This window comes from Hemitrygon akajei, chromosome 2 (genome assembly GCF_048418815.1).
Source record: "Hemitrygon akajei chromosome 2, sHemAka1.3, whole genome shotgun sequence".
Classification (NCBI taxonomy): domain Eukaryota; kingdom Metazoa; phylum Chordata; class Chondrichthyes; order Myliobatiformes; family Dasyatidae; genus Hemitrygon; species Hemitrygon akajei.
Genome location: NC_133125.1, coordinates 36,742,592 through 36,770,232, shown reverse-complemented (window position 1 = coordinate 36,770,232; position 27,641 = coordinate 36,742,592). Strand labels below are relative to the sequence as shown.

Genomic DNA, 27,641 nt, shown 5'->3' with positions numbered 1-27,641 from the left:
TCCCAGATCAGATCCAAGGCACACAACTGGTCACCAACCTTCTTGCAAAATATGACCCACCTACAACCATTCTTTGCTTTCTGTGGTCAAGTCAATTCTGGATCCACAAAGCAAGGTCCCCTTGGATTCCATGCCTCCTTACTTTCTCAATAAGCCCTTCATGGGGTTCCTTATCACATGCCTTGCTGAAATTCATATATACTACATCTACTGCTCTACCTTCATCCACGTGCTTAGTCGCATCTTCAAAAAATTCAATCAGGCTCGTAAGGCACGATCTGCCTTTGACAAAGCCATGCTGACTATTCCTAATCATATTATGCCTCTCCAAATGTTCATAAATCCTGCCTCTCAGGATCTTCGGAATCAACTTACCAACCACTGAAGTAAGACTCAATGGTCTATAATTTCCTGGACTATCTCTACTCCCTTTCTTGAATAAGGGAAGAACATCTGCATCCCTCCAATCCTCTGGAACCTCTCCCGTTCCCATTGATGATGCAAAAATCATTGGCAGAGGCTTAGCAATCTCCTCCCACAGTAGCTTGGGGTATATCTTATCAAGTCAAGTCAAGTTACTTCTTATTGTCATTTCGACCATAACTGCTGGTACAGTACAAAGTAAAAATAAGACAATGTTTTTTCAGGACCATGGTGCTACATGAAACAATACACAAACTACACTGAAACTACACAAAACAACACAAAAACTACACTGAAACTACTTAAAACACAAAAACTAAACTAGACTACAGATCTCCAGAGGACTGCACAAAGTGCACAAAACAGTGCAGGCAGTACAATAAAGACAATAGGCACAGTAGAGGGCCTGATGACTTATCCAACTTGATGCTTTCCAAAAGCTCCAGCATAATCTCTTTCGCATTGTCTATACGCTCAAGCTTTTCAGTCCATTGTAAGTCATCCCTACAATCACCAAGGTCCTTTTCTATAGTGAATACTGAAACAAAGTATTCATTAAGCTCCTCCGCTACCTCCTCTGGTTCCATACACACTGCTCCACTGTCACACTTGATTGGTCCTATTCTCTCATGTCTTGTTCTCTTGCTCTTCACATACTTGTAGATTGCTTTGGGGTTTTCCTTAATCCTGCTCGGCAAGGCCTTCTCATGGCCCCTTCTGGCTCTCCTAATTTCTTTCTTAAGCTCCTTCCTGCTAGCCTTATAATTTTCTAAATCTCTATCATTACCCAGTTTTTTTGAACGTTTTGTAAGCTTTTCTTTTCTTCTTTGACTAGGTTTTCAACAACCTTTGTACACCATGGTGTACCCTACCATCCTTCCCGTCTCATTGTAACGAACCTACACAAAACACCACACAAATATCCCTGAACATTTGCCACATTTCTACCATACATTTCCCTGATAATATCTGTTCCCAATTTATGCTTCCAAGTTCCTGCCAAAGATGATGTGCAGGACAAGAGTTTTGTTTGAAATTGGAGTCCTGGGTGCCTGGAATGTGGTGTTGGGGTGGCAGTGGAAGTAAATACAATAGGGCATTTCAGAGGCTCTTAGACACATAAATGGAAGGATATGGACATTGTGTTGGCCGAAGGGATTAGCTTGGCTGGGGATTTAATTACCAGCTTAATTACTTTGGTTCAACATCAAGTGCTTCCATGTTTGCACCTGAGGGGCAAAAGCAAATTCCAGTTAACTATTATGGAAACACAAAATATTATGATACAATTAAGTTTTAAACCCAAGGAGTTTTAAACTCTTTCTCAATGTAATTTGGGACAGTAGCATAAAGGTTAAGATGATGGCCTAGCAGACCATGTATGGGACAGTTAATTTATAAACATGTGCTTAAATTCTACTCAGGCAGCTGCTGATTTAAAAAGAAACTAAGTAAATCTTGACCTACTTGCTGAAGAGATGTATTCAGTAGCTGTAACCATGAAACAACCAGATTGGTGTACAACTTCACGTCAGAGAAGAAAAGTTGGCATCTTTACACATTCTAATCTTCACGTAACATTTGACCAGCAAAATGATTTACTCTTAAATTCAGTACCCATAATTAGGAACAAACTGAACTTAACATTAATTGCATTCTTGATTGAAGTAAATTGTTCCACTAACTATCTGAATCAATACACTTTAGACAAATAATTATATTGAACAAACATACTTTGATCCCAAGCTCCCAAGGTCGAAATTCATCACTGTTTTCAATCTCTAGTGGTTCAAGTAGTGGCTCCCATACAGCAAGTACTTCATTGTAGTAATGTACCTTGTGAAAAAAGTGTATTATGTTTACTACAGTTTACAAGAACATAGGTTTACATAGACAATTATTTGCTTCCTAAAAAGAATAATAGTCATACAAATCTATCCATCAAGCTAGAGCCTATCCACTCTAGTCCTAACAACATTTTTGTGAATCTCTTCTGCACCCTCTCTTACTTAATCACATCATTCATTCAGCACACTAATCAAACGGCATATAATACTCCAAGTGTGGTCTCACCAATGCCTTGCCCAGCCATAAGAGTGTCCCTGCTCCAGATTTCAAGCTCTTGAAGTCAATAGGTCAACTGATGAAGACTACCACTGTCAAACTGAGTCATCACATTCAGGGAATTGTGTACTTACATTTCTTGTTCTCTTTACTACAACACTCAACTAGGCTCACAATGGCTCTGCCATTCACTGTGTATGCCCAACCTTGGTTTAACTTCCCAATTCAATTCCATCTGCCATTCCTTGGCTCACTCTCCTGTTAATCTAAATCCTGTTGTAACTTTAATGTCCACCACACCACCAATTTTGGTGCCATTTCCAAACTTAATCATGCCACCTACATTCACACCGAAATCATCAATATAACAAACGGAGGATCCAATGCTGATCACTGTAGCATACAACTATTCAGAGGCCTCCCTGAAAAACAGCTCACTGACTCCTCCCACCAAGCAATTATTGTATTTGGCTAGCTCACCCTGGATTTCATATGATTCCATATCAGCTTACCTTGACAAAGGCCTTACAAAAGTTCAGATAGACAACAGTTACCCCTGGTTCTGTTAATCCGAGATTTAACCAAGGCAGGTTCATGTGCTCCAATTCTACTCTGACTAGAATCACTACACAGCTGATACATGGAATTCCTTTTGAGATGCATGAACCAATGAATTTCCCATCAAGTTTCTAATAAGTAACACGTTCTCCCTTACAACACTTTACTCCTCACATGCTCATCCAAATTTATATTTGCTGCCAGTATTTCACCTTTTTCATTTCCCTAGGAATTTAGTGTAATTCCTTATTTCTAACTTGTTTTAAGAATCAGGCAGATTCTCTTTTGTTTTCTGTTACATTTCATTTTATTTTATTTCATAATTCTGTAAGTTCTGGCTTTAATTTTCCATTGAACAGTGCCAAGGCTGGAAAAAATCTCTCTACTTTACAAGGCTTCCCACTGCAGTAGTGCCTCTAACCTTTGATTCCAAGTTACCTAGGCCAATTCTTGTTTCTTCCTGTTGAAAATAGTCTTTCTCTAATTGACTTTTTTTTTACCTTGAAATGATGTATGTAGTTTCACTTGACTATTTTAAAGCCTTATGACTCCATAATTTCTGAGATGCTTCTCCACTGAAGTTTACTTCAGTTCGCCTGGTTCATTTTTGGGTCAAACATACTGATCAAGAAATTTCACCTGGGAACTGATTTCAGAAACTCTTTTTTGCTTATGTTATTGCTATCTCTATTTATTGAGAGTTCCTTATCACTGCTACTATTTCCTGCTGTTGGCAGGTCTACAGAATAATCCCAGTACTGTCATTGCACATTAATTGGTTCTCAATTCACAACTGATAGATCTTGTCAAGTGTTCCAAGATATATTATTTCCAGCACTGCAGTAATCTATTAAGCAATACTGCTATTTCCCCCTTCTTTCTTCCTTTCCCTATTTCTGGAGCAACATTTAGAAACTATTCCTGCCCTTTGTCATGACATTGTAATCCTACATTGTTAACTGTTCTCCATTTCACCCATATTATTTAATATCCTTCCAGTATATCTGTATATAAAAACCTTAAATCTACCTTAGAATTTAAGCTTTCTCATCTACCTCTGGTCTATTTTTTTTCATACTACCTGCAGGGATCCTGCTGTCATACTTATATACTATGTGCAAATTTACTACAAGTATCACTCTGGTGCTGTTGAAGTAATTTGAAATGTCACCAGGGCAGGGAAATGATTCTCAACTTACAGACACGTACCATAATGATATATTACATATAGAGCATCTTTGCTGTTGTTTGGAGATTTTTGAAGAGGTTTAACAGTTACTTATTTTCTATGTGGTATCAGCCAAAAGTGTTAATGTACATAAAAGTAGTTGATGAGCAACCAATCTTTATTTTGATACTGATAAGTAAATGTGGACTCCAGATCAAACCTGCTCCTCTTTGAAAAACATAATGGATCTTTTCAGTCCTCAGTAATGTCTTGTAGAACATAAGTTTACATGATTTATCTAAAAAAAACTCTCCCAAAATGCAAGATTTAATGTTTTCTAGTAATTCCAAGACTAGTAAAGCAGCGTCGCTTTAGCTAACAAGATGAGAAAAAAATACAGATTTCGACATGCAGAATTAAACTCTATGAAAATTATGAACCACTGCAACATTACAAAATTGAAACTAAATTAATACATTCAAGAACAAAAGATGTTTTATGCAATAAATTTTCAAAACAACTTCCTACCTCTAAATTAAGATGGCATTTAAGGTTAATGAGTGTGCTCCAGTTCTGCACATCTCCTTTAAAAGTTGATTTTGCTAAAAGCATTGGAACAGTTCTGTGTCCGATACCTGCTTCCAGAGTCAGGCATACATATTCAACTGTCATTTTTAGGCTCTCTCCTGTTGTGTCTAGTTGTCTTACTGGACCACCATTATTTTCATTATTATTTGTGTCTTCCAAAAACCAGAATTTTAAATTTTTCACATCCTTCTTAGTCCACAAGTCAAGTGGAATCTCACTGCATTTTTCCTGTGGACTATTAGCAGCTGGAGTCAAGGCAGACATTATTGTAATCACCGTGTTAATAATAACAGGAGACACCTAGGAAATGAATATACACAAAACATTGTGTTTAACAATGCATTTCGAAATTATTGTGTAACTTTAAAATGACGCACAAACAAAACCTTACTTTCAGCATCAGTGATTTCACAGCCAGCTCCACTTCAATGGGACCAGAAGCAGGTTGTGTACTTCGGAAGAACAAATTACAAGGCTGAAGGACCTATATATTTCAATTAGAAAAAAACGTAGTGATACTAAAGATCTACATTTAGATTGATACATACAAAAGTAAAATGTAACTAAACTGGTTTTGGATATTCTAAAATAGGATTTATTTTCAAAGTAGGCCAGAAAGATTGCACAATAGCAGATTTAATGTACAAAAACAAACTTAAAATTCCATATACCGTGGTAACTTGATTCTTTCTTTTTTCTTTTAGAAACGGGCAGACCATTACTTTTAGATCTTTAACAGCTGCAGTAATTTTTTGACTTTCCATATCATTATTAACATCAGCCTCACATTGAGCTGTCACCACCAGTGATGGGGCATCTGCTCTTGTCAAATCTGCTACAAGGATGATCTCTGGATTCTGAACACGAACAATGAGTTCCATTTTTGACGTAGTTTGTGATGACACTGAAAGAAAAAAAAAGAATGCCAGTGCATACACTCCACAAACTTTAAGGAAATGCAAGTGCCCTTATGTTTTGCAAACCTCTTTCTCCTCTATCTTTTGTCTGTGTTGCTGTTGGTTTGTTCGGATGCACTGCAGAGACTTGATTATTTGCTTGTACAAAGAAGTCAACCACTGTGAGTAGAAATTCCATACTTGCACAAACATAGATATCACGTATAACTGCATCTAGAAACATGCCTTCTCTTCCTTGTTTGTAACTGAAGTCGATCATTGCATTCTTCTTATTTGTTAGCTTCATTTCCACCATTCTGGAAGGGAAGGGGAAAGAGTAGAAACTCAATTAGTACGCACTAATGAGATATAATGACGTTACAAAGAAAATATATATTTGGGGATAGCACCATGGACATTTTCCCCCTAGCTAGATATGTGCCTGATGTCAAGTCTTGTTTTCTAATTGTATGAGTTTCAAATCCAAACTACAGAATAACATCACAATTTTTATTTCCTCTATCTTAAATCTAAGCGGCTACAATGCAGGCCAACTTACATCTACCAGAATACTAGGAATATAGTTCGGCAGATTTACCTTGTTAAATGGAAATAAGTTTCCATCAGTCCAACCCTTGCTGATATCTGGAAAGGGATCAATCAAATAAAAGCATCTGAATTCCTGAAAATTTAAGTTACTCCATATGGTATTATTGGACTAATGCTCAAGGAGGCAGATTATTTGAGAATAAAAATGAAATACTCTACCAGTAGTGTTATCTGGAGGCCAAGACTTCTACTCCCCAATTTCATACGACATCCCAGCACTGACAAAAGTTATTGACAAACTAACCTCCAGGTTATATTGGCCTAACTCAGAAAGAGAGCTATTGCAGGGGGGAGAGGAGAAGTACTTTACAAAGATAGTAGTAGAAAGAGGGACAAGACTATTGTCAACTCATGTTACTAGTGAAGTTTCAGAGGAGCAAATAGTTAACTTGAGTTCCATTCTACCATTCCTCAAAAGAAGACAATATCAAATGGCAATCTTCAACTAGACACTATAGGGAAACATTGCACCAAGCAAAACATGCGCATCAATGCTTGAATGTTGAACTTAGACTTTAAAATCTATGCACTGAAAACCTACATTTAAAATGAGGATGAATTCTGTCCTCAAGAGTTGCCAATAGTTCCCCACCACTGACAATAGATGTTTCTCTCAAAGTAAGCTTTTATTTGTATAACAGACTGGCTCAGTTCACCCCTTCTTTTTTGAATAAACCTCTCATCATCCCCAACATACATTTCTGTGCAACAAAATTCTGTTTCCCAGATATTTTAACTTGCTCGGCTACTTTCTCTTTCTCTGATTCACCTTTACTAGACCCCTCATTAGTCATTGAAATTTAATCTCTTCTAATCAGGTTATTTTTACCATAGACTTTTCAACATTTTGTATTAGGTCCTTCAAAGTTCAAAGTAAATTTATTATCAAAGTACTTATATGTCACCATGTACAATCCTGAGATTCATTTTCTTGCAGGCACTAAGAGTAAATACTGAAATAAAACACGCAATAGAATCCCATAGGACAGACAGTCAACCAATGTGCAAAAAAGAAACTGCAATACAAACAGAAAGAAGAAGAAGAATAATAATAAATAAATAAGACATAGATATCAAGAACATGAGATGAAGAGTCCTTGAAAGTGAGTCCATACGCTGTGGAAACAGTTCAGTAATGGGGTAAGTAAAGTTGCGTGACGTTATCCCCTCTGACTCAAGAATACGATGGTTGATGGGTATTAACTGTTCATGAACTTGGTGGTGTGAGTCCTGAGGCTCCTGTACCCCCTTCCTGATGGCAGAGGTGAGAAGAGAGAATGGCCTAGATGGTGGGAGGTCCTTTATGATGAATCCTGCTTCCATGTGACAGCATCCATGCAGAAGTGCTCAATGGTGGGGAGGGCTTTATCCATGATGGACTGGGCTGTATCCACCACTTACTGTAGGCTTTTCTGTTCAAGGGTATTGGTGTTTCCATACCAGGCTGTGCTGCAATTAGATAATATACTCTCCACTGCACATTTATAGAAAACTGTCAAAATTTTAGATAACATACCAAATATTCACAAACTCCTAAGGAACTCACTGCATTTATTTACTGGGTCCGAGACAGATCCTCTGAAATGATAATACTAAAGAATTTAACGTTGTTGACTCTTCACCTCTGATCCCCCGATAGGTCCATAAGCCAGTCCTTTGATTTTCTCTTCCTGCTCAATCATCAGCTCTTTGGTCTTGCTGACACAGTAAGAGGTCCGTTGTTGTTGTGCCACCATTCAGGCTGAATCAAAGGTGGTGACAAATCAGCATATAGGAAGGAGATCAAAAATCTGGCTATGACAGTGGTGTCATCGGCAAACTTACATATGGTATCAGAGTTGTGCTTAGCATCACAGTTCTAAGTACAGTCGTCCCTCAGTATCTGCAGGGGATTGGTTCCAGGACCCCCTGCGGATACCAAAATATGCGGATGCTCAAGTCCCTTATATAAAATGGTGTAGTATTTGCAAATAACCTACGCACATCCTCCTGTATACTTTAAATCATCTCTAGATTACTTATAATACCTAATACAACATAAGTGCTATGTAAATAGTTGTTATACTGTATTGTTCAGGGAATAATGACAAGAAAAGGTCTGTACATATTCAGTACAGATATAAATATCGTAGCTCCTCTGGGAACATTGATGCTGCCTCGGCATCAGCCGTAGCTGATTCTCCCATGATCTTTAAGTTCTTGAGGCTGTAGCGCTTTACATAGCTAGCCAGCCATCCCTTACCAGCCTTAAACTCCTTCCTCTCGTTCACAACACAAGCAGCGAAAAAAAAGATGCGAGGTGAACAATGCTCAAACAACGAGTGCTGGAGAGAGACTGAGGATCTGTGAAATGGTGGGAGGCTACAGCAGGGTATGCCTACACATCACTTAATTCGCGTGGATTCAGCATAGTGCTTGGCGTACAGCAGGTTCAAGTTTTGCTTTTTGGAACTTTCTGGAATTTTTTTTGAATATTTTTGATCAGCGGTTGGTTGAATCCGTGGATGCGGAACCCACGGATACAGAGGGCTGACTGTATAAAGTGAGTAAAGTAGCAGGCTAAATACAGTCTTGAGGTGCACCTATGCCGATGGTGATCATGGATATGGTTGTTGCTAATCTGGACTGACTGGGGTTTGCAAATGAGGAAATTAAGGATCCAGTTGCATAAGGAGGTATTCAGGTCTAGGTCTTGAAGCTTATTAATTAGTTTTCAGGGGATGATAGTATCGAAAGCTGAGCTGTAGTCAATAAAGAGCATACTGATCCATCTTCGATCCAAGTACATCATGATACTATTAACAATATATTTTCCTATTATATTTCTAGGTCATACATCAATCCCAGAACGAGACCATCTGGACAGACTTTGAAGAGTCTTTGAAGTTCTCAGCGCTGCTCTTTCACACTTAACTAATAATATGCTAATCAATCTTCTACGTGTTATTTGGAGTTATGGAAAAATTCTTTCTTCAAAATTAAACAATGATTCACTTTGAAGCATTGCATAAAGTGTAATGATGTAGGAAAATTTGGCTTCATTGACAAGGAAGGCATACCCAACAGTGATAAATTCAAACTTAGTGGCAGAAATTCTTCAATTTTTTTTTAGATTAGATGAGGGAGCATTAGAAATCTGGGTAGCAGGGAAAATAATTCAGTGTTATCTTTTTTTTTTAAGGATATCCTGGAGTAATGTGCAATTTGCACTAAAATGATCAACAATTTGCAATGCATGGCTATACCAGAGACGTCAAATTATGAAAGAAAGAGCTTGTAGCAACAATTAATGAGCAGAGCTGATTAAATATGGGTTATATAAGAAATGGAGCAACTTAAATTTAACAGCATGAAATACAGATAGAATATAAATATATAATCCAATTACCTCAGAGCAACAACAAAGCCAATAATATTGAAAAGATATTGGAAAGGGTACAGAGGAGATTTACCAGGATGCTGCCTGGTTTAGAGAATGTGCATTAAGATCAGAGATTACAGGAGCTAGGGCTTTACTCTTTGGAGAAGAGGAGGATGAGAGGAGACATGATAGAGGTATACAAGATATTAAGAGGAATAAATAGAGTGGATAGCCAGCGCCTCTTCCCCAGGGCACCATTGCTCAATACAAGAGGACATAGCTTTAAGGTAAGGGGAGGGAAGTTCAAGGGGGATATTAGAGAAAGGTTTTTTACTCAGAGAGTGGTTGGTGTGTGGAATGCACTGCCTGAGTCAGTGATGAAGGCAGATACACTAGTGAAGTTTAAGAGACTACTAGACAGGTATATGGAGGAATTTAAGGTGGGGGGTTATATGGGAGCAGGGTTTAAGGGTTGGCACAACATTGTGGGCTAAAGGGCCTGTACTGTGCTGTACTATTCTATGTTCTATGAAATGATGCTAAAACACAAATTAAATGTATTCAGGATACCTTGTGTCAGAAATTGATCACAAAATATCACTAAGCAGTTTATAAAGTGTGCAAATACAAATAAATTATGTTAACTTTTTATATATACAAATTATTAGTTATTCTTTGTAAGAAAGCCAATCAACAAAATAGACATTTTAAAACTTCAGTGGCTCTCTGCATTAATTTCTGGTCAGCTTGGACTCAACATTTTGTCCAAATATTGGCCAAAAGGAAATAAGGAAATAAATATCAAATCATGATGCCCTTCACTCATACTCTCCAGAAATAAATTTATTGAAACATGCTTCAGATTGACACGTGAATGAGTGAAGTTTCTCCTTGCATATTCCAGCTTCGAGTTCAGAAAGGAGGCCAAAGGCACGATCGGGAATCTTTAATAGTTAAACAGTTAAGAGGAACATAAATGCAAAGTGTCAATCATAATATTGCTTTGATAAATTACTTAATAATCAAAAATAAACTAGAACTGAATAAACAATACAAATACCTTGATGTGGCTTTCTCTATTCCCATTCGTTTGTCATCTAGCATGCAGTTATAAAGTTTCACTTCAGCTTTCATGGATCCATCAGATAACATCTTGACAGAAGTGGAAAACGTATGTAACTTGAACTCTGCTAGTATGTCCTGATCAGATCTCTGCTCTTTTGCAATATTCATCTGGTTTAATAGGGAAAACAAAGTAAAACTTTATTGTATCATTTATTTCAAATAGTTATGGACATTCCCACCCCTCCCCAACCAAAAGTTAGGCCTGCTTGAATCCATTTCCTGAAGAAATGTAGTCATAGAAAAGAACAACACATTTTGCTTAAATTAAAATCAATAGACAAAATGATAATGATTATAGCTCAGTCTTGTTGATTCAAAATTTTATTTTCCCATCAACAAAATGTCAGAGCATTTATCATGCATTACAAGCTGACTCACTGGCTCTGCACTCTGCTTGAAGCACCCACACAAGATCAAAACATATATCAGACTACTGTTTATTGATTATAGTTTGGCATTCAATACCATCATCCCTTCAGTATTAATCAAAGGTCTAAAGCTGGGCTTCTGTACTTCCCTCTGCAAATAGATCTTCAACTTCCTTATCAACAAAAGTGACAAATGACAATCAACAGAAGTGCACGTCAAAAATGCATGCTTAACCAACTCTTCACTCTCACGACTCTCAAACCTACTCAAGGCAACCCAAATGACGTCTATAAACTGGCAGATAACATTACTGTTGGTAAAATTACACAGGGCAATGTGATAGGCATGGGGTTGGCTATTTCAGAAAAGGAATCTGAATCAGGTTTAATATCACTGGCATGTTATGAAAATTGTTAACTTAGCAGCAGCAGTACAATGCAATAAATGAAAATATAGAAAACAAATAAATAAATTGAAAATTAGTTAAATTAAAAATAGAGCAAAAATAAAACTATTAAAAGTGAAGTAGTGTTCATTGGTTCAATGTCCATTTAGGAATCAGACAGCAGAGAAGAAGCTGTTCCTGAATCACTGAGTGAATGCCTTCAGGCTTCTGTCCCTTTTTCCTGACGATAACAATGAGAAGAGAGCATGTCCTGGATGATGGGAACCCTTGATAATGGGAACCCTTAATGATGGATACAGCCCTTCCAATACACTGCTCCCTTGAAGATGTCCTACATAGCACCCAATATGGAGCTGTCTAATTTTATGAATTTCTGGCGCTTCTTTCAATCCTGTGCAGTAGCACCACCCCCTCCATAAAAGACAGTGATGCAGTTTGTCAGAATGTTCTCCATAGTACATCTGTAGCAGTTTGAGTGTCTTTGGTGACAAGCCAAATTTCCTCAAACTCCTAATGAAATATAGCTGCTGTCTTGCCTTCTTTATAGGTGTATCGATATGTTGGGACCAAGCTAGATCCTCAGAGATCTTGATACCCAGGAACCTGAAATTGATCATTCTCCCTACTTCTGATCCATCCATGAGGATTGGTTTGTGATCCCTTGTCCTACTCTTCCTGAAGTCCACAATCAGCTCTTTCATCTTACTGACACTGAGTGCAAGGTTGTTGCTGAGACACCACTCCACTAGTTGGCCTATCTCGCTCCTGTACGCCCTCTCGCCTCCAGAGATTCTGCAAACAATGGTTGTATCATTAGCAAATTTATAGATGGCATTTCAGCCAGTCATTGGTATAGAGAGTGTAAAGCAGTGGGCTAAGCACACATCCTTGAGGTGCTCCAATGTTGATCATCAGCGAGGAGTTATTAATAGCAATTTGCGCAGATTGTGGCCTTCCAGTTAGGAAGCTGAGGATCCAAATGCAGAAGGAGGTACACAGACCCAGGTTCCTTAACTTATCAATCACGGTTGTAGACATGATGGTGTTAAACACTGAGCTAAAGTCAACAAATAGCATCCTGACATAGATGTTTGCATTGTCCAGGTGATCCAAGGCCATGTGAAGAGCCACTGAGATTATCTCTGCCATAGACCTACTGTGGCTATAGGTAAATTGCAGTAGGTCCAGGTCCTTGCTGAGGCACAAGTTGATTCTGACCATGACAAACTAGCATTTCATTACTGTAGACATGAGTGCTACTGGATTATAGGTATTAAGGGAGTTTAAAAAAACTTCTTATTGGGCTGTTTGACTGGTTTCAGCAAAACTAAGGAATTAATTCTGACTTTCAGGAAGGGGAAGTTGGGATTACATGCACAAGTTCTCATGGAGAGGTTAGCGATGGAAAGGGTGATCAGAGGCAAGTTCCTGGCAAATATCTACAGACGTACGGTGCAGAGCATTCTGACTGGTTGCATCACAGCCGAGTATGGAAGCTCCAACAAATTGCTGGAGGCTGCAGAGGGTAGTAGATTCAGCCATTTCCACTACTGCCACTATAAATGTTCCTTCATTTTCTGAACTATAAAAGGCTAGTGTCTCCTAGCAATTAAAGGGAATATTGCACTAACAAACCTACTAATACAAAGCAAACTAAATGAGTGGTGTAAGACAAAAGGAATAAAGGAGCCAAATTGCTCCCTCTGAAAAATCCATCACATATAGATAAGAGAAATCCCTTAGATAGAGAATAAACTAGGTAATAGGCTACATAATTTAAAATGACATCACATGGGTAATGTGCTAATACTTAGCCAATAAAAAAATAGATGGGTGATGAACTACGTTTAGCTGCTATTCCACTTCCTGCTAGTGAATGTGTAAAATACATTAGTTTGTTAAAAAGCACAAATCTTATAAAAAGTATTATTAAAAAGAGCAGTTTCCAACAAGATCTTGAAAGTGTTAGTGTGAATAGTATCATCAGAACAGATGTGACGGAGCTAGAGGAACAGGAAGGATGAACTAGGCTCCAAATAGGAAGCCTTAGTGCAAGTAGGTGTCATCAGGATAACTGAAAGTCAGTGAGTTTGTGATGACCAGTTCTAAATGTATTTCTTGATATGGAGGTAGAAAAGTTGGAAAAGGGAAGAGTTAAAATGAACCACATAAAACAGGGGAAAACAGTTAGGAACAGAAGAAACTTCAATTTTTTCCCTTTCGAGTAGGAAGCAGCATCAATAGTCTTCAATGTTAGAAAATAAGAGATAAGAAAGGAGAACAGAATAAGACTGAAGCTCGTGGTATGTATCCTTGCAGCACTGAAAAAAGGTCAAATTTGATACATGATATTGACTACTTTAGCTGTAATAAATAGAGGGAGACTGGTTTAAAGCCAATGAGTCATGGGTTTAAAATTCAAAACAAAGATTCTTGTGGGATATGAGGAACTGTGTTTTTAACCCTCCATGCAAAGAGTAGTTGTGATCGAGAACTTGTCATCTGCAAGGATGTGGAAACACAATCAGGACTCAGATAGATATTCAAGAGAAACCAATTGCAAGGCTACAGGGGAAGATTGGAGAATGAGACTAATAAAGGGCCTTCAAAGATTTAGTGAGCCAAAAAAAAAGCTTTTCAGTGCTGTAAAACCAAGAACAGGAAGCAGAAGAGATTTTCAAGCTTGCTTTACTTTTTAATAAGGTCACGGTTGCCCTGCTCTCTAGTCTCAAGTCAACTTTCAAGAACAATTCTCATAACCCTTAATTCCCTTTGCTTGAAAAATGTTTCAGCCTTGAAAGTGTTTAGTAACAAAAGGACTATAGCTCAATGCAGTACAGAAATCCAAAAGATTAACAACCTTTAAATCTTTTTACATTATACTTAATTACACATACCTGTGCCTCAATATAGACTTCAATTCACCCCACCCTACAACTCACTAACTTGAAAAAGACTTGCCCATTCCTCCACCCATCTATTAACTAATTCTCTTAACATTGATTTTTTGAAGCCTAATCTTGTGTAGTCATCATTCTATTATCTTCTGGAAACCCCAATATACACTATACATTGTCTTACCTTTACCTATTCTCATTTTAGATTCTCAAAGAAAAATCTAAATATTGACAAGCATGATTTCATTTTCCTTTGCTGATTTCAAAAATATTGTTATGCCATTTTTCTTACCTATCTTATTGTTTTTCTTGAGCATCTAGTCATTAGTTGTATTAAATTCCAATACACCTTTTCTCAACCACCTGCTATTTCTGCTTCCTTAAAAGCCAATTACGCAACTTGTGACTATGGTTTCCTCAGGGTGCTCCTATTTCCTCTCACATTCCAAAAAGACATGGGTTAGTAGGGTAATTGGTTTCATGGGTATAATTGTTTTGCATGGGCTCATTGTCTGGAAGGGCCTGTTAGTGTGCTGCATATCTAAACAAATAAAAATTAAACCTATTCACTTATATTCTCCTGCTTTTAAAAAAACTGCAGCTCTGAAAATTCAAAACCTACTCAATTCCCATTGAAAGGTTTGCTTCCGCTAGCCTTTGCATCAAATTCCAGATACTGCCCTCATCCAGATCGCCTTCATTTCCCATACATCTGCATTCACCTCATCTTCTCACTGCCATAACAAGTATAGCGTTCCCCTTGTCCTTAACAACTCAAGAGACTCATACCTAGCACATCATTCTCCGTAACATTCACAATTCCAATAGGATTAATACTAACCACACCTTTCCCTTCATTTCCCCCCCACCTCCACTTTCCATAAGGATTTACTTGCTACATGACTCCCTCATCCATTTGTCCCTCCTCACTGCTCTCTCTCCCGGCATGTATCCCTGAAACTGTGACAAGTGCTGCACCTACCCTTACACCTCCTCCCTCACCACTATTCAGGGCCTCAAACAATTATTCCTTCCATGTGAGGTAACATTTTGCCTGCGAGTCTATTAAGGTCACCGAATACATTTGGAGTGCCTAGTGTGGCCTTTGCTACATCAGTGAGACTTGACACAGTTTGGGGAGGAGGGTGGGGTGGCAGCTTTGTCAAATACTGTCATTTTAAAATCAGCAAAGGAAAGTGAAATCACGCTTGACAGTTCTTAGCTTTTTTCTTAGATCAAAGAGAAGGAGGATCTCCTGGTGGCTATCCATTGCAATTCAATTTCCAGTCCCCCAATCTGACACGTCTGTCAATGGTCTACTACCGATGAGGCCAAATTCAGATTGGAGGAGCAACAACTCATTTCCATTTGATGGAATGACCACTGATTTCTTCAACTTCCAGTAGTTTCTCTTTATCCTTTCCCTATTCTGGTTACCCTTTCACCCTTTTCCAGAGGGAAATGGCTAATGCGAAGGGGTTAATTTTAAGGTGATTGAAGCATGGAGAGTGTGATGCCAGAATTAATTTTTTGTTAATACAGAGTGGGGAATACATGGAACACGCTGCTGGGAGTGGTGGTTGATGCAGATACACCAGATATATTACGGACATTTAAGAGACTCCCTTCACGGGTGATAAGTAAAAATGGAGAGCTTTGTGGGAGGGAAGGGTTAGATTGATCTTAAGAGAAGGTTAAAATGTTGACACAATGTTGTGGGCTGAAGATCTTAAATGGTGCTGTAATATTCAATGTTCTATGGTATAAGCTACAAGCAAGGGAAAATGCCTATTTTTTTTCTGCAACTCTGAGGGTCTTAAAAGTACACCACCACCTACACCAAAGAACTCTTAATATTTGGCACTTAGCTACAATATTTAGGATTGTGCTACGTTAAAGTTTTTCCAGCTCCAGATGCTGAAACCTTAATTGTTAATTACTGATCACAACAAATCAAATCTGTAATAACACATCTCTTAAGTAACTATTTAACAGGAGACATAAAACCATTACTTTACAAACTATGAGATTATTTAAAAACTAAATTTTATTTTGGTTATGAAAAGTATGCAATTTGCTCACAAATTGCATTCCAAGACTGTAACCATTCAATAAATTCAGGAATATATGTACAGATTTTTTTAAAAATTTGCAGACATTAAGATATTGCCAATACAAAAAAAATGTAGTACCGGGTTTAAAGGTTGACTGTAGAGGATTAAAGAAAGCTCATCCAAACTAAAGTCCAATTTCAATGTTGTCTTAAGTTTCACAGGTTTTTGTGTTTCCACAACAGCAGCAGTTACCACAGTTCTTCCTAAGAGAAAAATAATTGTGACAGCACATATTGCTTTGGCTTTCCATTGCAGTCTGATAGCTCCAATTAGAAGTAAAATGATGTTAGGGATCACAAGAAAAAGCTTAGATGCTGAGCAATTATGGCTAAATATCACAAATTCAATACCCTTGTCGTCAGCACTCATTTGCTGGCCCTTGCCATCTTTGAGGATAGAGATGTTCTTGGAGCAGTCTCCCATAAATTATTTTAGCATCCTTGACGCACGTACAACGAGATTTAGCAAAAGTCTAGAGCTTAGATTGTAACTTTTTGTTGTGAGAATGATTAGTTCTATTTATTGAATGCTGTGCCAATTTAGAATTCACATTTCTACATTTGTTCTGTTGGTTAAAAAGAAACCCACTCTTGACTTTGAGAATTAAAGTAAGAGTCCAAATGAAGGATTTAGTTATAATTTATAGATGGTATGTACTGTAGGTCATTAAAATAATTTAACATTGTTCTGTAAGAAAGTCCCAAGAACACACAAGATAAAAGAAAATAATCTTTAAAATACAAGAGATCCATCAGCAAGGGTTTATGAGTTGGGCACAAGTAATGATTCATAGATTTTACTCAATCCCTGGTTAGTTAGGGATATTCATTGCATCAGCTATGGTTTGGTGAACTGAGGAACAATTGGGTCCAAAGCTATTTCAATTGACCTATTTTAGTACATTATTTATAATTTAACTGAGTAAAATCATCTCTTTTTATCTCAAGCAGGTGGTTTAAACCAGTACAAATGTGGTAATTTCTAAGTCTATAGGTATACAAGTTCTAATATGGGGAACACATAAGGATAAAGCAATTAAAATATCATGATATAAAGATCATATGGAACAAAAGTAAGTGTGTGAATCATTAACTAACATTTCTATTACAGATGCTAAATTATTACCTATTTCTTTTGTTTGGTAGATAACTGTTGGAAAATGACAACAATTCTATCCAAGGGTTCTAATCAAGGCTCAATCAAAGAAAATTGAAGCGCTACTTCAACAGCAACACAATAATAAAATAACCAACCTGCAGAATTTTGCGAAGGACTTCCTTTTTCATTGCCCGAATGATCTCTCTTTTTATCACTTTGTGCAGCCACAGAGTCAACTGAGTTATCACCCAAATTTTCATTGAGAGTTTTCAAAATAATGATCAGATCTTCTTGGCTGAGTACAACCTATGAAAATATATTAAATATTTGCTGTTCTTTTTTCCAAATATACGTTATTTACAAAGGGCAAATTGCCTAAGAGTATTGTTAAACTATTCCTTCAATAGAAAGACAATACTCATACCTCATTTATGCGCAGAATAAAATTAGTAGTGATATTTTGTTTTAAAACATACATATTACTAATTTTCTTAAAGAAAATGTGCATCTGAATCAGTATCATTCATATATAATTTTGATATGTTCAGTTGTCATTTTACAAAAGTTGTAAAATGATAACTTTCTTTAAATGATTACTTTAGAGCAAAATCAATAAGAAAATTGCACCAGCAACACACAAAATGCTGGTGGAATGCAGCAGGCCAGGCAGCGTCTATAGGAAGAAGTACAGTCAACGTTTCGGGCCAAGACCCTTCGTCAGAACTAACTGAAAGAAGAGACAGTAAGAGATTTGAAAGTCAGAGGGGGAGGGGGAGATCTGAAATGATAGGAGAAGACAGGAGGGGGAGGGATGAAGCTAAGAGCTGGAAAGTTAATTGGCAAAAGGGATACAGAGCTGGAGAAGGGAGAGGATCATGGGACAGGAGGCCTAGGGAGAAAGAAAGGGGGAGGGGGGAGAACTAGAGGAAGATGGAGAGTAAGCAAGGAGTGATTGTGAGAGGGACAGAAGGTAAAAAAAAGAGAAAAAGGGGGGAATAATAAATAAGGGATGGGGTAAGAAGGGGAGGAGGGGCATTAACAGAAGTTAGAGAAATCAATGTTCATGCCATCAGGTTGGAGGCTACCCAGACGGAATATCGGAATATAAGGTGTTGTTCCTCCAACCTGAGTGTGGCTTCATCTTGACAGTAGAGGCGGCCATGGACTGACATATCAGAATGGCAATGGGACGTGGAATTAAAATATGTGGCCTGCTGCGTTCCACCAGCATTTTGTATGTGTTGCTTGAATTTCCAGCATCTACAGATTTCCTCATATTTGCATTAGAAAATTGCACTATGCTGTTCTCCACAAGTAAGGCTGCGTGGAAAATACAATTAGTGTTGTAGAATCAAACTGCAAAGCTCATCAAAGATGAAAATGTCTAGCTGTGTATTAGATGACTAAGAAAATAATTTAATATAAAAATAGAAATGTATTCATATTTTCAGACTGCTGGTAATTTGTATTACATTATAAAATCTAGCTAAACATTTCAATATAAATATACTTACATGCAGAGGTTTTAAGATTCCAAGAATTTTAATATCTGGAATTTCATGGTACCAATCTGCAGCTAAGTTACGGTCAACAACAACCTCCAGGTTAACAGGCCGAAGCAATGAAATTTCAGAGAGAAAAATCCCATCCACATACATTGTCCTGATAAATTTGGAATGTTCAGAAAGAGAAATGAAACCAGCCTGCTCTTAAAATTATGTAACAGAATACATTAGTAGCATGCATTTATCTTTAGATATCCTGCATTATCATAAATCTTTCCATGACATCCATGAATTAACCTATTCAATATTGACTTCAACCAAGGTAAGCCACAGCAACAATTCCAGTTCCTAAAGTATATTGCTTAATTTAAAGTTAGGCTAGTCAGGGACATGGGATCCAAGGGGACGTTGCTTTGTGGATCCAGAACTGTCTTGCCCACAGAAGGCAAAGAGTGGTTGTAGACAGCTCATATTCTGCATGGAGGTCAGTGACCAGTGGTGTGCCTCAGGGATCTGTTCTGGGACCCTTATGCGTCGTGATTTTTACAAATGACCTGGATGAGGAAGTGGAGGGATGTGTTAGCAAGTTTGCTGATGACACAAAGGTTGGGGGTGTTGTGGATAGTGTGGAGGGCTGTCAGAGGTTACAGCGGGACACTGATAGGATGCAAAACTGGGCTGAGAGGTGGCAGATGGAGTTCAATCCAGATAAGTGTGAAGTGGTTAATTTTGGTAGGTCAAATATGATGGCAGAATATAGTATTAATGGTAAGACTCTTAGCAGTGTGAAGGATCAGAGGGATCTTGGGGTCTGAGTCCATAGGATGCTCAAAGCAGCTGCACAAGTTGACTCGGTGTATTGGCCTTCATCAATCGTGGAATTGAATTTAGGAGCTGAGAGGTAATGTTGCAGCTAAATAGGAGCCTGGTCAGACCCCACTGTGCTCAGTTCTGGTTGCCTCACTACAGGAAGGATGTGGAAACCATAGAAAGGGTGCAGAGGAGATTTACAAGGACGTTGCCTAGATTGAGGAGCATGCCTTATGAAAATAGGTAGAGTGAACTCAGCCTTTTCTCCTTGGAGCGACGGAGGATGACAGGTGACCTGATAGAGGTGTATAAGATGATGAGAGGCATTGGTCGTATGGATAGTCAAAGGTTTTTTCCCAGAGCTGAAATGGCTGCCACAAGAGGGCACAGGTTTAAGGTACTTGGGAGTAGGTAGAAAGGAGACATCAGGGGTAAGTTGTTGTCATTTTTTATGCAGAGAGTGGTGAGTGCGTGGAATGGGCTGCCGGCAACGGTGGTAGAGGCGGATACGATAGGGTCTTTTAAGAGACTTTTGGATAGGTACATGCAGCTTAGAAAAAATAGAAGGCTATGGGTAACCCTAGTAATTTCTAAGGTAGGGACATGTTTGGCATAACTTTGTGGGCCGAAGGGCCTGAACTGTGCTGTAGGTTTTCTATGTTTCTGTGTAAAAGTAGAAGTAATTGTCTAAACAAAGGATGGATGGGCAGTAGTTAGTGTAAAATAGGCATTTAGAAATGCAAATCTATTTTCACCCAATATGATACTACAAAACGAGAGAATTCAATGCAATCCTAATCATTTTATGACAGTATCTAAGGCACAGTAAGGCTCACCTTCAAGCTTATCCACTCAAGTGAAATTTATTTTCAATATTTTCTATAAAATGAAAGCCAAAATCTTGCCAATTACAAGTTGCATAATAAAACAAATATAAAACAGAAGTTCCATACACAAAATATTGGAGGACTCAGCAGGTCAAGCAGCATTTATGGAAAAGAGTACAGTGTCGACGTTTTGGGCCTGAAATGGTGACCGTTAACAAAATGCTGCAACATGACAGCATATTGTAGAGCATTGCACCTCAGAATAAAATTAAAAATAACCAAAGTCAGCCTGTTAACAGAAATTATGCATGTTTTACAGAAATTCTTTGAACTAGTTCCATGTACTGTGAAAGGAAGAGAACCTAAGAGTGCACAATATTTAAAAGGTACTTGATAAGGTGTTACAAAGATCATTGTGGAAAGTAAGATATCCTATTTTTGGAATTATTCCATTGGAAGCAGGATATATTCCTGCCTCCGCTCAGCGGATGATAGCCTTTTCAACCTTATTGGCTAGGAAAGCCATTTTACTTAAATGGAAGGACCCTAACCCTCCTACCACCTTTTACTGGCTTTCCTCGATCATGTCCTGTTTAAGTTTAGAGAAAATAAGAAGTTGGACATTGAATACATCCTTTAAATTTGAAGAAATCTGGTGACCTTTTATTCAATATTTTCATATGATCTGATTTTTGTGCTGATTCTCTTCAGGCTATTTTTTCAGAACCTCGGATTTGATCAGAGTCTCTCTTCTCTTGGTTTTCTCTCAGGATGGACTGACCAGTCCTCTTTTTTCTGTTTAGAATAGTGTTCTTTTTCCCCCTCTTTTATATAAGAATTTCTAATAGTCTTTCCTTTCTTCATAAATTGGTAAGAGGAGAATTATACATTCTATATCAAATTCATACTTTGTAGATCAACACTATGTGTGATTCTGACATTGTTTATTTTACCTTCTGTATGTGCTGCTATTGACATATATACCAGAGATACTCTCCTCCTGTTTGCATACACACTTTTTTTTAAATCAATAAAAAGATTGAAAAAAGAAAAGGAAAATAAGGTATCAGTTTCAAGACATGGTCTGCCAATGTAAACATAAATGCTAATATACTGGCATGAATTGAACATTAGTCAGCTATGAAACAGTGGGCAAAAATACATCTGTCAAAGCAGTGAGAAAGATTTCATAAACGGTACACCACAGTGACTGGTACTGGGGCCTCAACATTATACAATTTATAGAAACTGCTTGAAGATACCAAAAGGTATAATTGCTAAATTTAATAACAGAAAGATAAATGGGAAAAAAAAGCTTGGAAGGAGGATGAAAGGAAGCTATAAAGGAATACAAACAGGGAAAGTGTATGAGCAAAAATCTAGCAAAAAGTGAAAATACCTGTTTTGGCAGGAAAAAATTGTATATTAGCTCTGTTGTAGTCTGGGTATCCTAATGCATGATACACAATAGCAGGTATAATAAATAATTGCGAAACTTAACAGAATGCTTCTGCTCATGCAATATAAAAATAGGAAGGTCATGCACATTACGTAGGGATTAGAGAGACCATGTCTTTGAGTATTGATCTCCTTGTACAGGGAAGCAATAAACACAGTCCACATTAGGTTTATGAGACTGATACTTGGGAATAGACAAGCAGTATTGTGACAAAAGTTTGAATAGTCTAGAGTTGCGTCTAGTAGAATTTAGAAGACCTAGAGGGGACATAAATGAAACATCAAAAGGGTTCTGATAATACTGTAATATAATAATGTAACTGTGATAATAAAACAAAAATATTTCATTGGATATCAGCAATTTTGCATCTCAAAGAAATGTAAACATAAATAATTGTAATTGTTTGATGTACAAGTAAAGAAATAAAAGGAGAAATTAGATATTAATGATAATTATGACAGGGAGGTAGTGATTGTATTATATATTTTGAATATTCTATAAATCTGTACCTGTATAATTTCAGCTCACGTAGCCATATTTTCATGGAATCAATGATTGGTGGCAAATTGTTGTGAGCTTTTTGTTTAATCATTGAGAAATTGTTCTGTATAATAATAAAACCAAAATCTGCAACAACAACATTTTCAGAAATAGGAGACTGCGGAACAACAACTACAGGTGCATTGATTTGAATATCCAGTGACATTCTGGTGCTCCGTTCTGCAAGATCCTTCACTCCAGAAGCAGCTTGGACAGTTGCCTCAGTCACAGCTTCCCTGGCAGTTTGGAAAGTATTCATGAAAGCCTTTTCAAAAGAAAAGTGCAATATATTGTCAACAGCAGAAACAACATGCATAATACGAAAAAATTCAAATGATACACACTTTCAATGAAAACAAGATGGTTTAAAACAATGAAAATGGTGTACGACAGAATTCTATATAGCTTTTAATAAACACAGAACTTCCTTACCAATAATGAAGAAACAAATTTTTTCACAAAGATGACTTGAATACAGCCAACAGTCAATTTAATAGAATTATCAACCACATTCAGATCAGTATAGGCAGCACCTTCTGTAGCATCCACGTAAGAAGTCATTTTAAAGCTGAAGACCTCTTTTCCAGTAAGGGATACAGCCTTAAAATTAAATAAAAATTAAAGTAAGTGGTATTAAGAAAGATTTGTAGTATTAGGCAGAGGAAAAGTGTCAAAAAAGCCCAACTAGTTAAGACCCCAAAAACTGTCCATCCTATTCTTTTAAACAAACATGATCCAGTGTTCAAAATCGATAAATGGATGCATAACATAGCTGTCTGGTCTTTCAATAGCAAAGTTAATAAACAGTTTAATACAGAGCATTTTGAAATACCTTCTTGTATGGTGCATTTTCTTCAGCATCCAAAACTACAATATTCTTTAGTTTCGTTGTTACTTCAGTAGATGCCTTCCTCAAAACCACCACAGCATCAAGACCTACCCAAGCACATTTAAAATTTTTACAAGATTAAGTGAAAATGGTAAATTATTTTTCACACAATAGATACACTCATTAATATCTGGGAATGAGAGAAGAATAGATTAGGATGTTTCCTTATCCATTAAGATAATATCCATACGCCCTGCACTCCAGTTGCTGTAACAGCCAGGATCTCCCAGTAGTCATACATTTTAATTCCACTTTCCATTCCCACATCAACACATCTGTCCACAGCCTCCTTTACTGCCAAGTTCAGGCTAGATGCAGATTAAAGTAATAGTACTTTATATTGCCCTTTAGTTGCTTTTGACGTGATGACATGAATATTAATTGACTTCTCTAATTTCTGTTAAATACCCCCTTCATCTTCATCTTCCCATATCCTTTATTTGTCAATCACCACCACATTTCTCCTTCTGGTTCCCCTCATCTCCTTCCCTTTATTCCATGGTCCACTGTCCTCTCCTAATATGTTCCATTTTCTACCTATCACCTCCCAGCTCTTAAAGCAATCCCATTTTCTCCTTCTTGCAGCTGCCTATCTTCTCCCCTCACCTGGATTCATCTATTACCCAACAGCTTTTGCTCCAACCTCACCTCCCTCTGAACAACTTTCAATACTGGCCATCTCCCTTCTATCTTTTCAGTCCAAAAGAAGGGTCTCAACACAAGACAGTAACTGTCCATTTCCCTCCCATTAATCCTCCAGCACTGAGTGTGTTAATCTTATCACTGAAGCTCTAAAATTTGAGCTAAGACTAAATAAGCAGCATTGTCCAGCTAGATGATTATAAAGATATGGGATTTGTGACTATTGTATTTGTATGCCTAATCTGATTAAATTCCCATTGTTACGAAGGATGAACAACTCTGATGGGCAGAAGGGTGCAGAGTGGCCCATGCCCCCCCCCCCCTTCTGGAGAATCACAAATCGCTACTATTTCGATGCAGCTAACAAGGAGGTAAGAGAGACAAAAGGAAATCTGCCAGGGCAGTTGTTATTGATAACAGCTCATGAAAGAGAATGAGAGAGAGAGACACAGCTAAAAGGTACCCCATGGTGGAATAGCTCCTACTAACAAAAGAGGAGTGGAACCACTGATTACTGCTATTGTCTTTTGGAAAAGGATTGTTTACTTGGTACTGTTCTATTCATTGAAACCCGTCAGGGGGCAACCAGAGTGGGCTGGTTTGATGGGTTACATCATCCCAACCTGATTGACACCTGAGACCCCGTGAGTGGGGATAAAAGTGAGGTCTGGGGTAACACCCCTCAGACGCACCAGGAGAAACGCTAGTGAGCATCAGAAACCCACGAGACAGGGTGGGACATCGAAGACCGAACGAAGAGTCGGTAAATTTTAACTCACAGTGTTTTATAGCGAGGCCGGTGGGGAGCTTGTGTGTGTGTCCACCCTTGCCTGGGTGACAAGTCCACCACGGAAGAACGGTCTAGCTAAAGGACGGAGGGGTCATACCTGAATGGCCACAACAACAACGCATCGACGGATCAAAATCGTAAAGGAAGGTTGGCAAGACAATAGCTGTTACTGCTTACATGTTTTCTCTCTCTCTCTCCAACAATTGAAACACAGCGACCAACAACTACCGCAGCCTGCATGAACTGAACTGAACTTTATATTTCTATCTGACAATTCATTATCCCCTAGACAACGATAGAGCTTAATTCTTATTGATTATTATTATACCCGCACTTTTAGGTTTAGTATTGTTAACGTATATTCTCTGTATATTCGCATTGATATTATTTTGTATATTTTTGCTAATAAATATTGTTGAAAATAATATCACTAGACTCCAACGGACACTTCTATCTTTGCTGGTAAGACACCCAGTTACGGGGTATGTAACACCATGAATTAGAATCACTGAAATTTGTTTTGTGACAGCAGTACAGTGCAAAGACAAAGGAATAATGAGGTCATGTTCATGAACCACTCATAAATCTGCTGGAGAAGTGGATCCTGAATTGTTCAGTGTGGGTCTTCAAACTTCCGTACGACCTCCTTGACAAAAGTAATGAGAAGAGGGCATGGTGCAGATAGTGAAGGTTCTTAATAATGGACGCCTCCTTCTTGAGGCACCATCTCTTGGAAATGTCCTTCATGGTGGCGAGGGTTGTGCCCATGTAGATTATCTGAGTCCATTTGAGAACTAACTACAACTTCCACAGACCTAAATTCCATTCTATTGCTTGAATATACAATGTAAATTGAGCAGGATTTGCATCACTGGGCACAAATCATGAAGGGAGCATGCTAGTAACTCTACATTCTGAGCAGTTTAGATCTGGCATGGACAAAGACACTACCAAACTTCTACAGATGTACAGTGGAAAGCATTCTGACTGGTTGCATTACAACCTGATATAGAAATTCCAATGTGCAGGAACAGAAGAGGCTACAGAGTGGTGGACTCAGCCAGTTGTATCATAGGTACAGCTCTCTCCATCAAGGACATTACCAAGAGACAATGTCAAAGAAAGGTGATACCAATCATTACAGACTCCCACTATTTGGCCCATGCCCTCTTCTCACTGCTGCCATTTGCCAGGAGACAACAAGGACAGGAGCCTGAAGATCCACAAAGCATAGTTCTTCCCCAGTGCTACTCGAAAAACAGTAATACTACCTTGGACAATGGTTCTTTTTGGTTTCCCTCAAATTGCACTGTTTCATTATGCTTATTTTATTGTGCAAGTTTATACAATTTCAGTGTTTGCTAATTTGTTTATTATGTGTGTAATTTACTGTGCTGCTGTTGCAAAAGGCTAATTTTCATGGCACTTATACCCTGCATATGAATGCTCAGTACAATACATTTGAACCTGCATTAACAAATAAGTAGTTTTTAGAATAAGGCACTACAAAACAACTTAAATGTATAGGAGCACACTTCAGAAGCAGATAACAAACTAGTAGAACAAAACAATGATATTTGTTGGAGAAGGCCGAATTAAAGGCACATTTTTGAAGGACTTTAGAGATCTTTAATTAAGCCCTTGACCTCTGCTACATCCCATCTGCACTCCTCTGCACCTGATGAATGAAAAAAGCAGAAAAATCATTGATTTCCCACTATGATCACCTATGTTCTGATATTTCCATTCACTCATTAAAGTCCCTTAAGAAGTTTATTTGTAATAATTATTTTTCCTAGATCCCTGCTGGGTATCAATATCCAAAAGCTGCAACTGAGTGTTAAAATTCTAAACCAACAAATATGTTAAATATAAGTTACAACACAGTATAGACTTTGCATTGAACCTTAAAGGAAATCTAATTTACCTCTTACAATTCTAAATATATTATCTGTATTTATCATGAAAATGTTTTCAAGGTTACTTACCTTCAATGCTTACTTCTGCAATTCTTTTCCTTTGATCACTGATGAAAATCTTCAGAAGCGCCAATTCTGCATAACTATGAATGTTGATCATATCATCATATGTTGATTTTTTAGAAGCTGCAAAAAAGCAGAACGTAAGTAGCAGAATGCAATATAAACAATTCAAAACATAACCTAGAAGTAACTTGGGTACAGTGACAACAAAAAAATAAGATCAAGTGAATAAAGAGCAACTGGTAATTATAATCTCAAATGGAGGATGGGATATAATGAGAAGATATATTTGTGCCACATTTACAAACTAAAGGAGATGAAATCTTGTGAGACAAGATCATTTTTACATAAATCTTCAGTGCGTGGATGTGGCTTCTTGGAAAATATAATTTTGAAACCGTAACAAAGAACAGAGACAAGAAAAATATTATTTTTCTCTGAGACGCTTTCTGGAATACAGGAAGCAATCAACGATAGAATAAAATACACGTAACAGAATCATTCAAAATGAACCAAATTAT

The 27,641-nt window shown here is 37.7% G+C and overlaps 1 protein-coding gene across 4 annotated transcripts in view; it reads right to left on the bottom strand.

Annotated features, from left to right (window-relative positions):
- Positions 1-27,641, bottom strand: part of vps13a (vacuolar protein sorting 13 homolog A) — a 345,233-nt gene that overhangs the window by 142,559 nt on the left and 175,033 nt on the right. For all 4 annotated transcript variants that reach the window (XR_012101939.1, XM_073070330.1, XM_073070344.1 and 1 more), the window contains exons 30-42: positions 27,127-27,243; positions 23,650-23,753; positions 23,250-23,417; positions 22,787-23,082; positions 19,191-19,338; positions 17,832-17,982; positions 16,657-16,781; positions 10,728-10,900; positions 5,785-6,014; positions 5,473-5,705; positions 5,193-5,285; positions 4,742-5,101; positions 2,158-2,259 (exon numbers count right to left, since the gene is read on the bottom strand). Coding sequence is in view for 3 of the 4 variants with exons in the window: in XM_073070330.1 (XP_072926431.1) it covers positions 2,158-2,259; positions 4,742-5,101; positions 5,193-5,285; positions 5,473-5,705; positions 5,785-6,014; positions 10,728-10,900; positions 16,657-16,781; positions 17,832-17,982; positions 19,191-19,338; positions 22,787-23,082; positions 23,250-23,417; positions 23,650-23,753; positions 27,127-27,243 (2,300 nt within the window). In the remaining variant the exon portion in view is untranslated. The remainder of the gene's footprint in view (positions 1-2,157; positions 2,260-4,741; positions 5,102-5,192; positions 5,286-5,472; positions 5,706-5,784; positions 6,015-10,727; positions 10,901-16,656; positions 16,782-17,831; positions 17,983-19,190; positions 19,339-22,786; positions 23,083-23,249; positions 23,418-23,649; positions 23,754-27,126; positions 27,244-27,641) is intronic.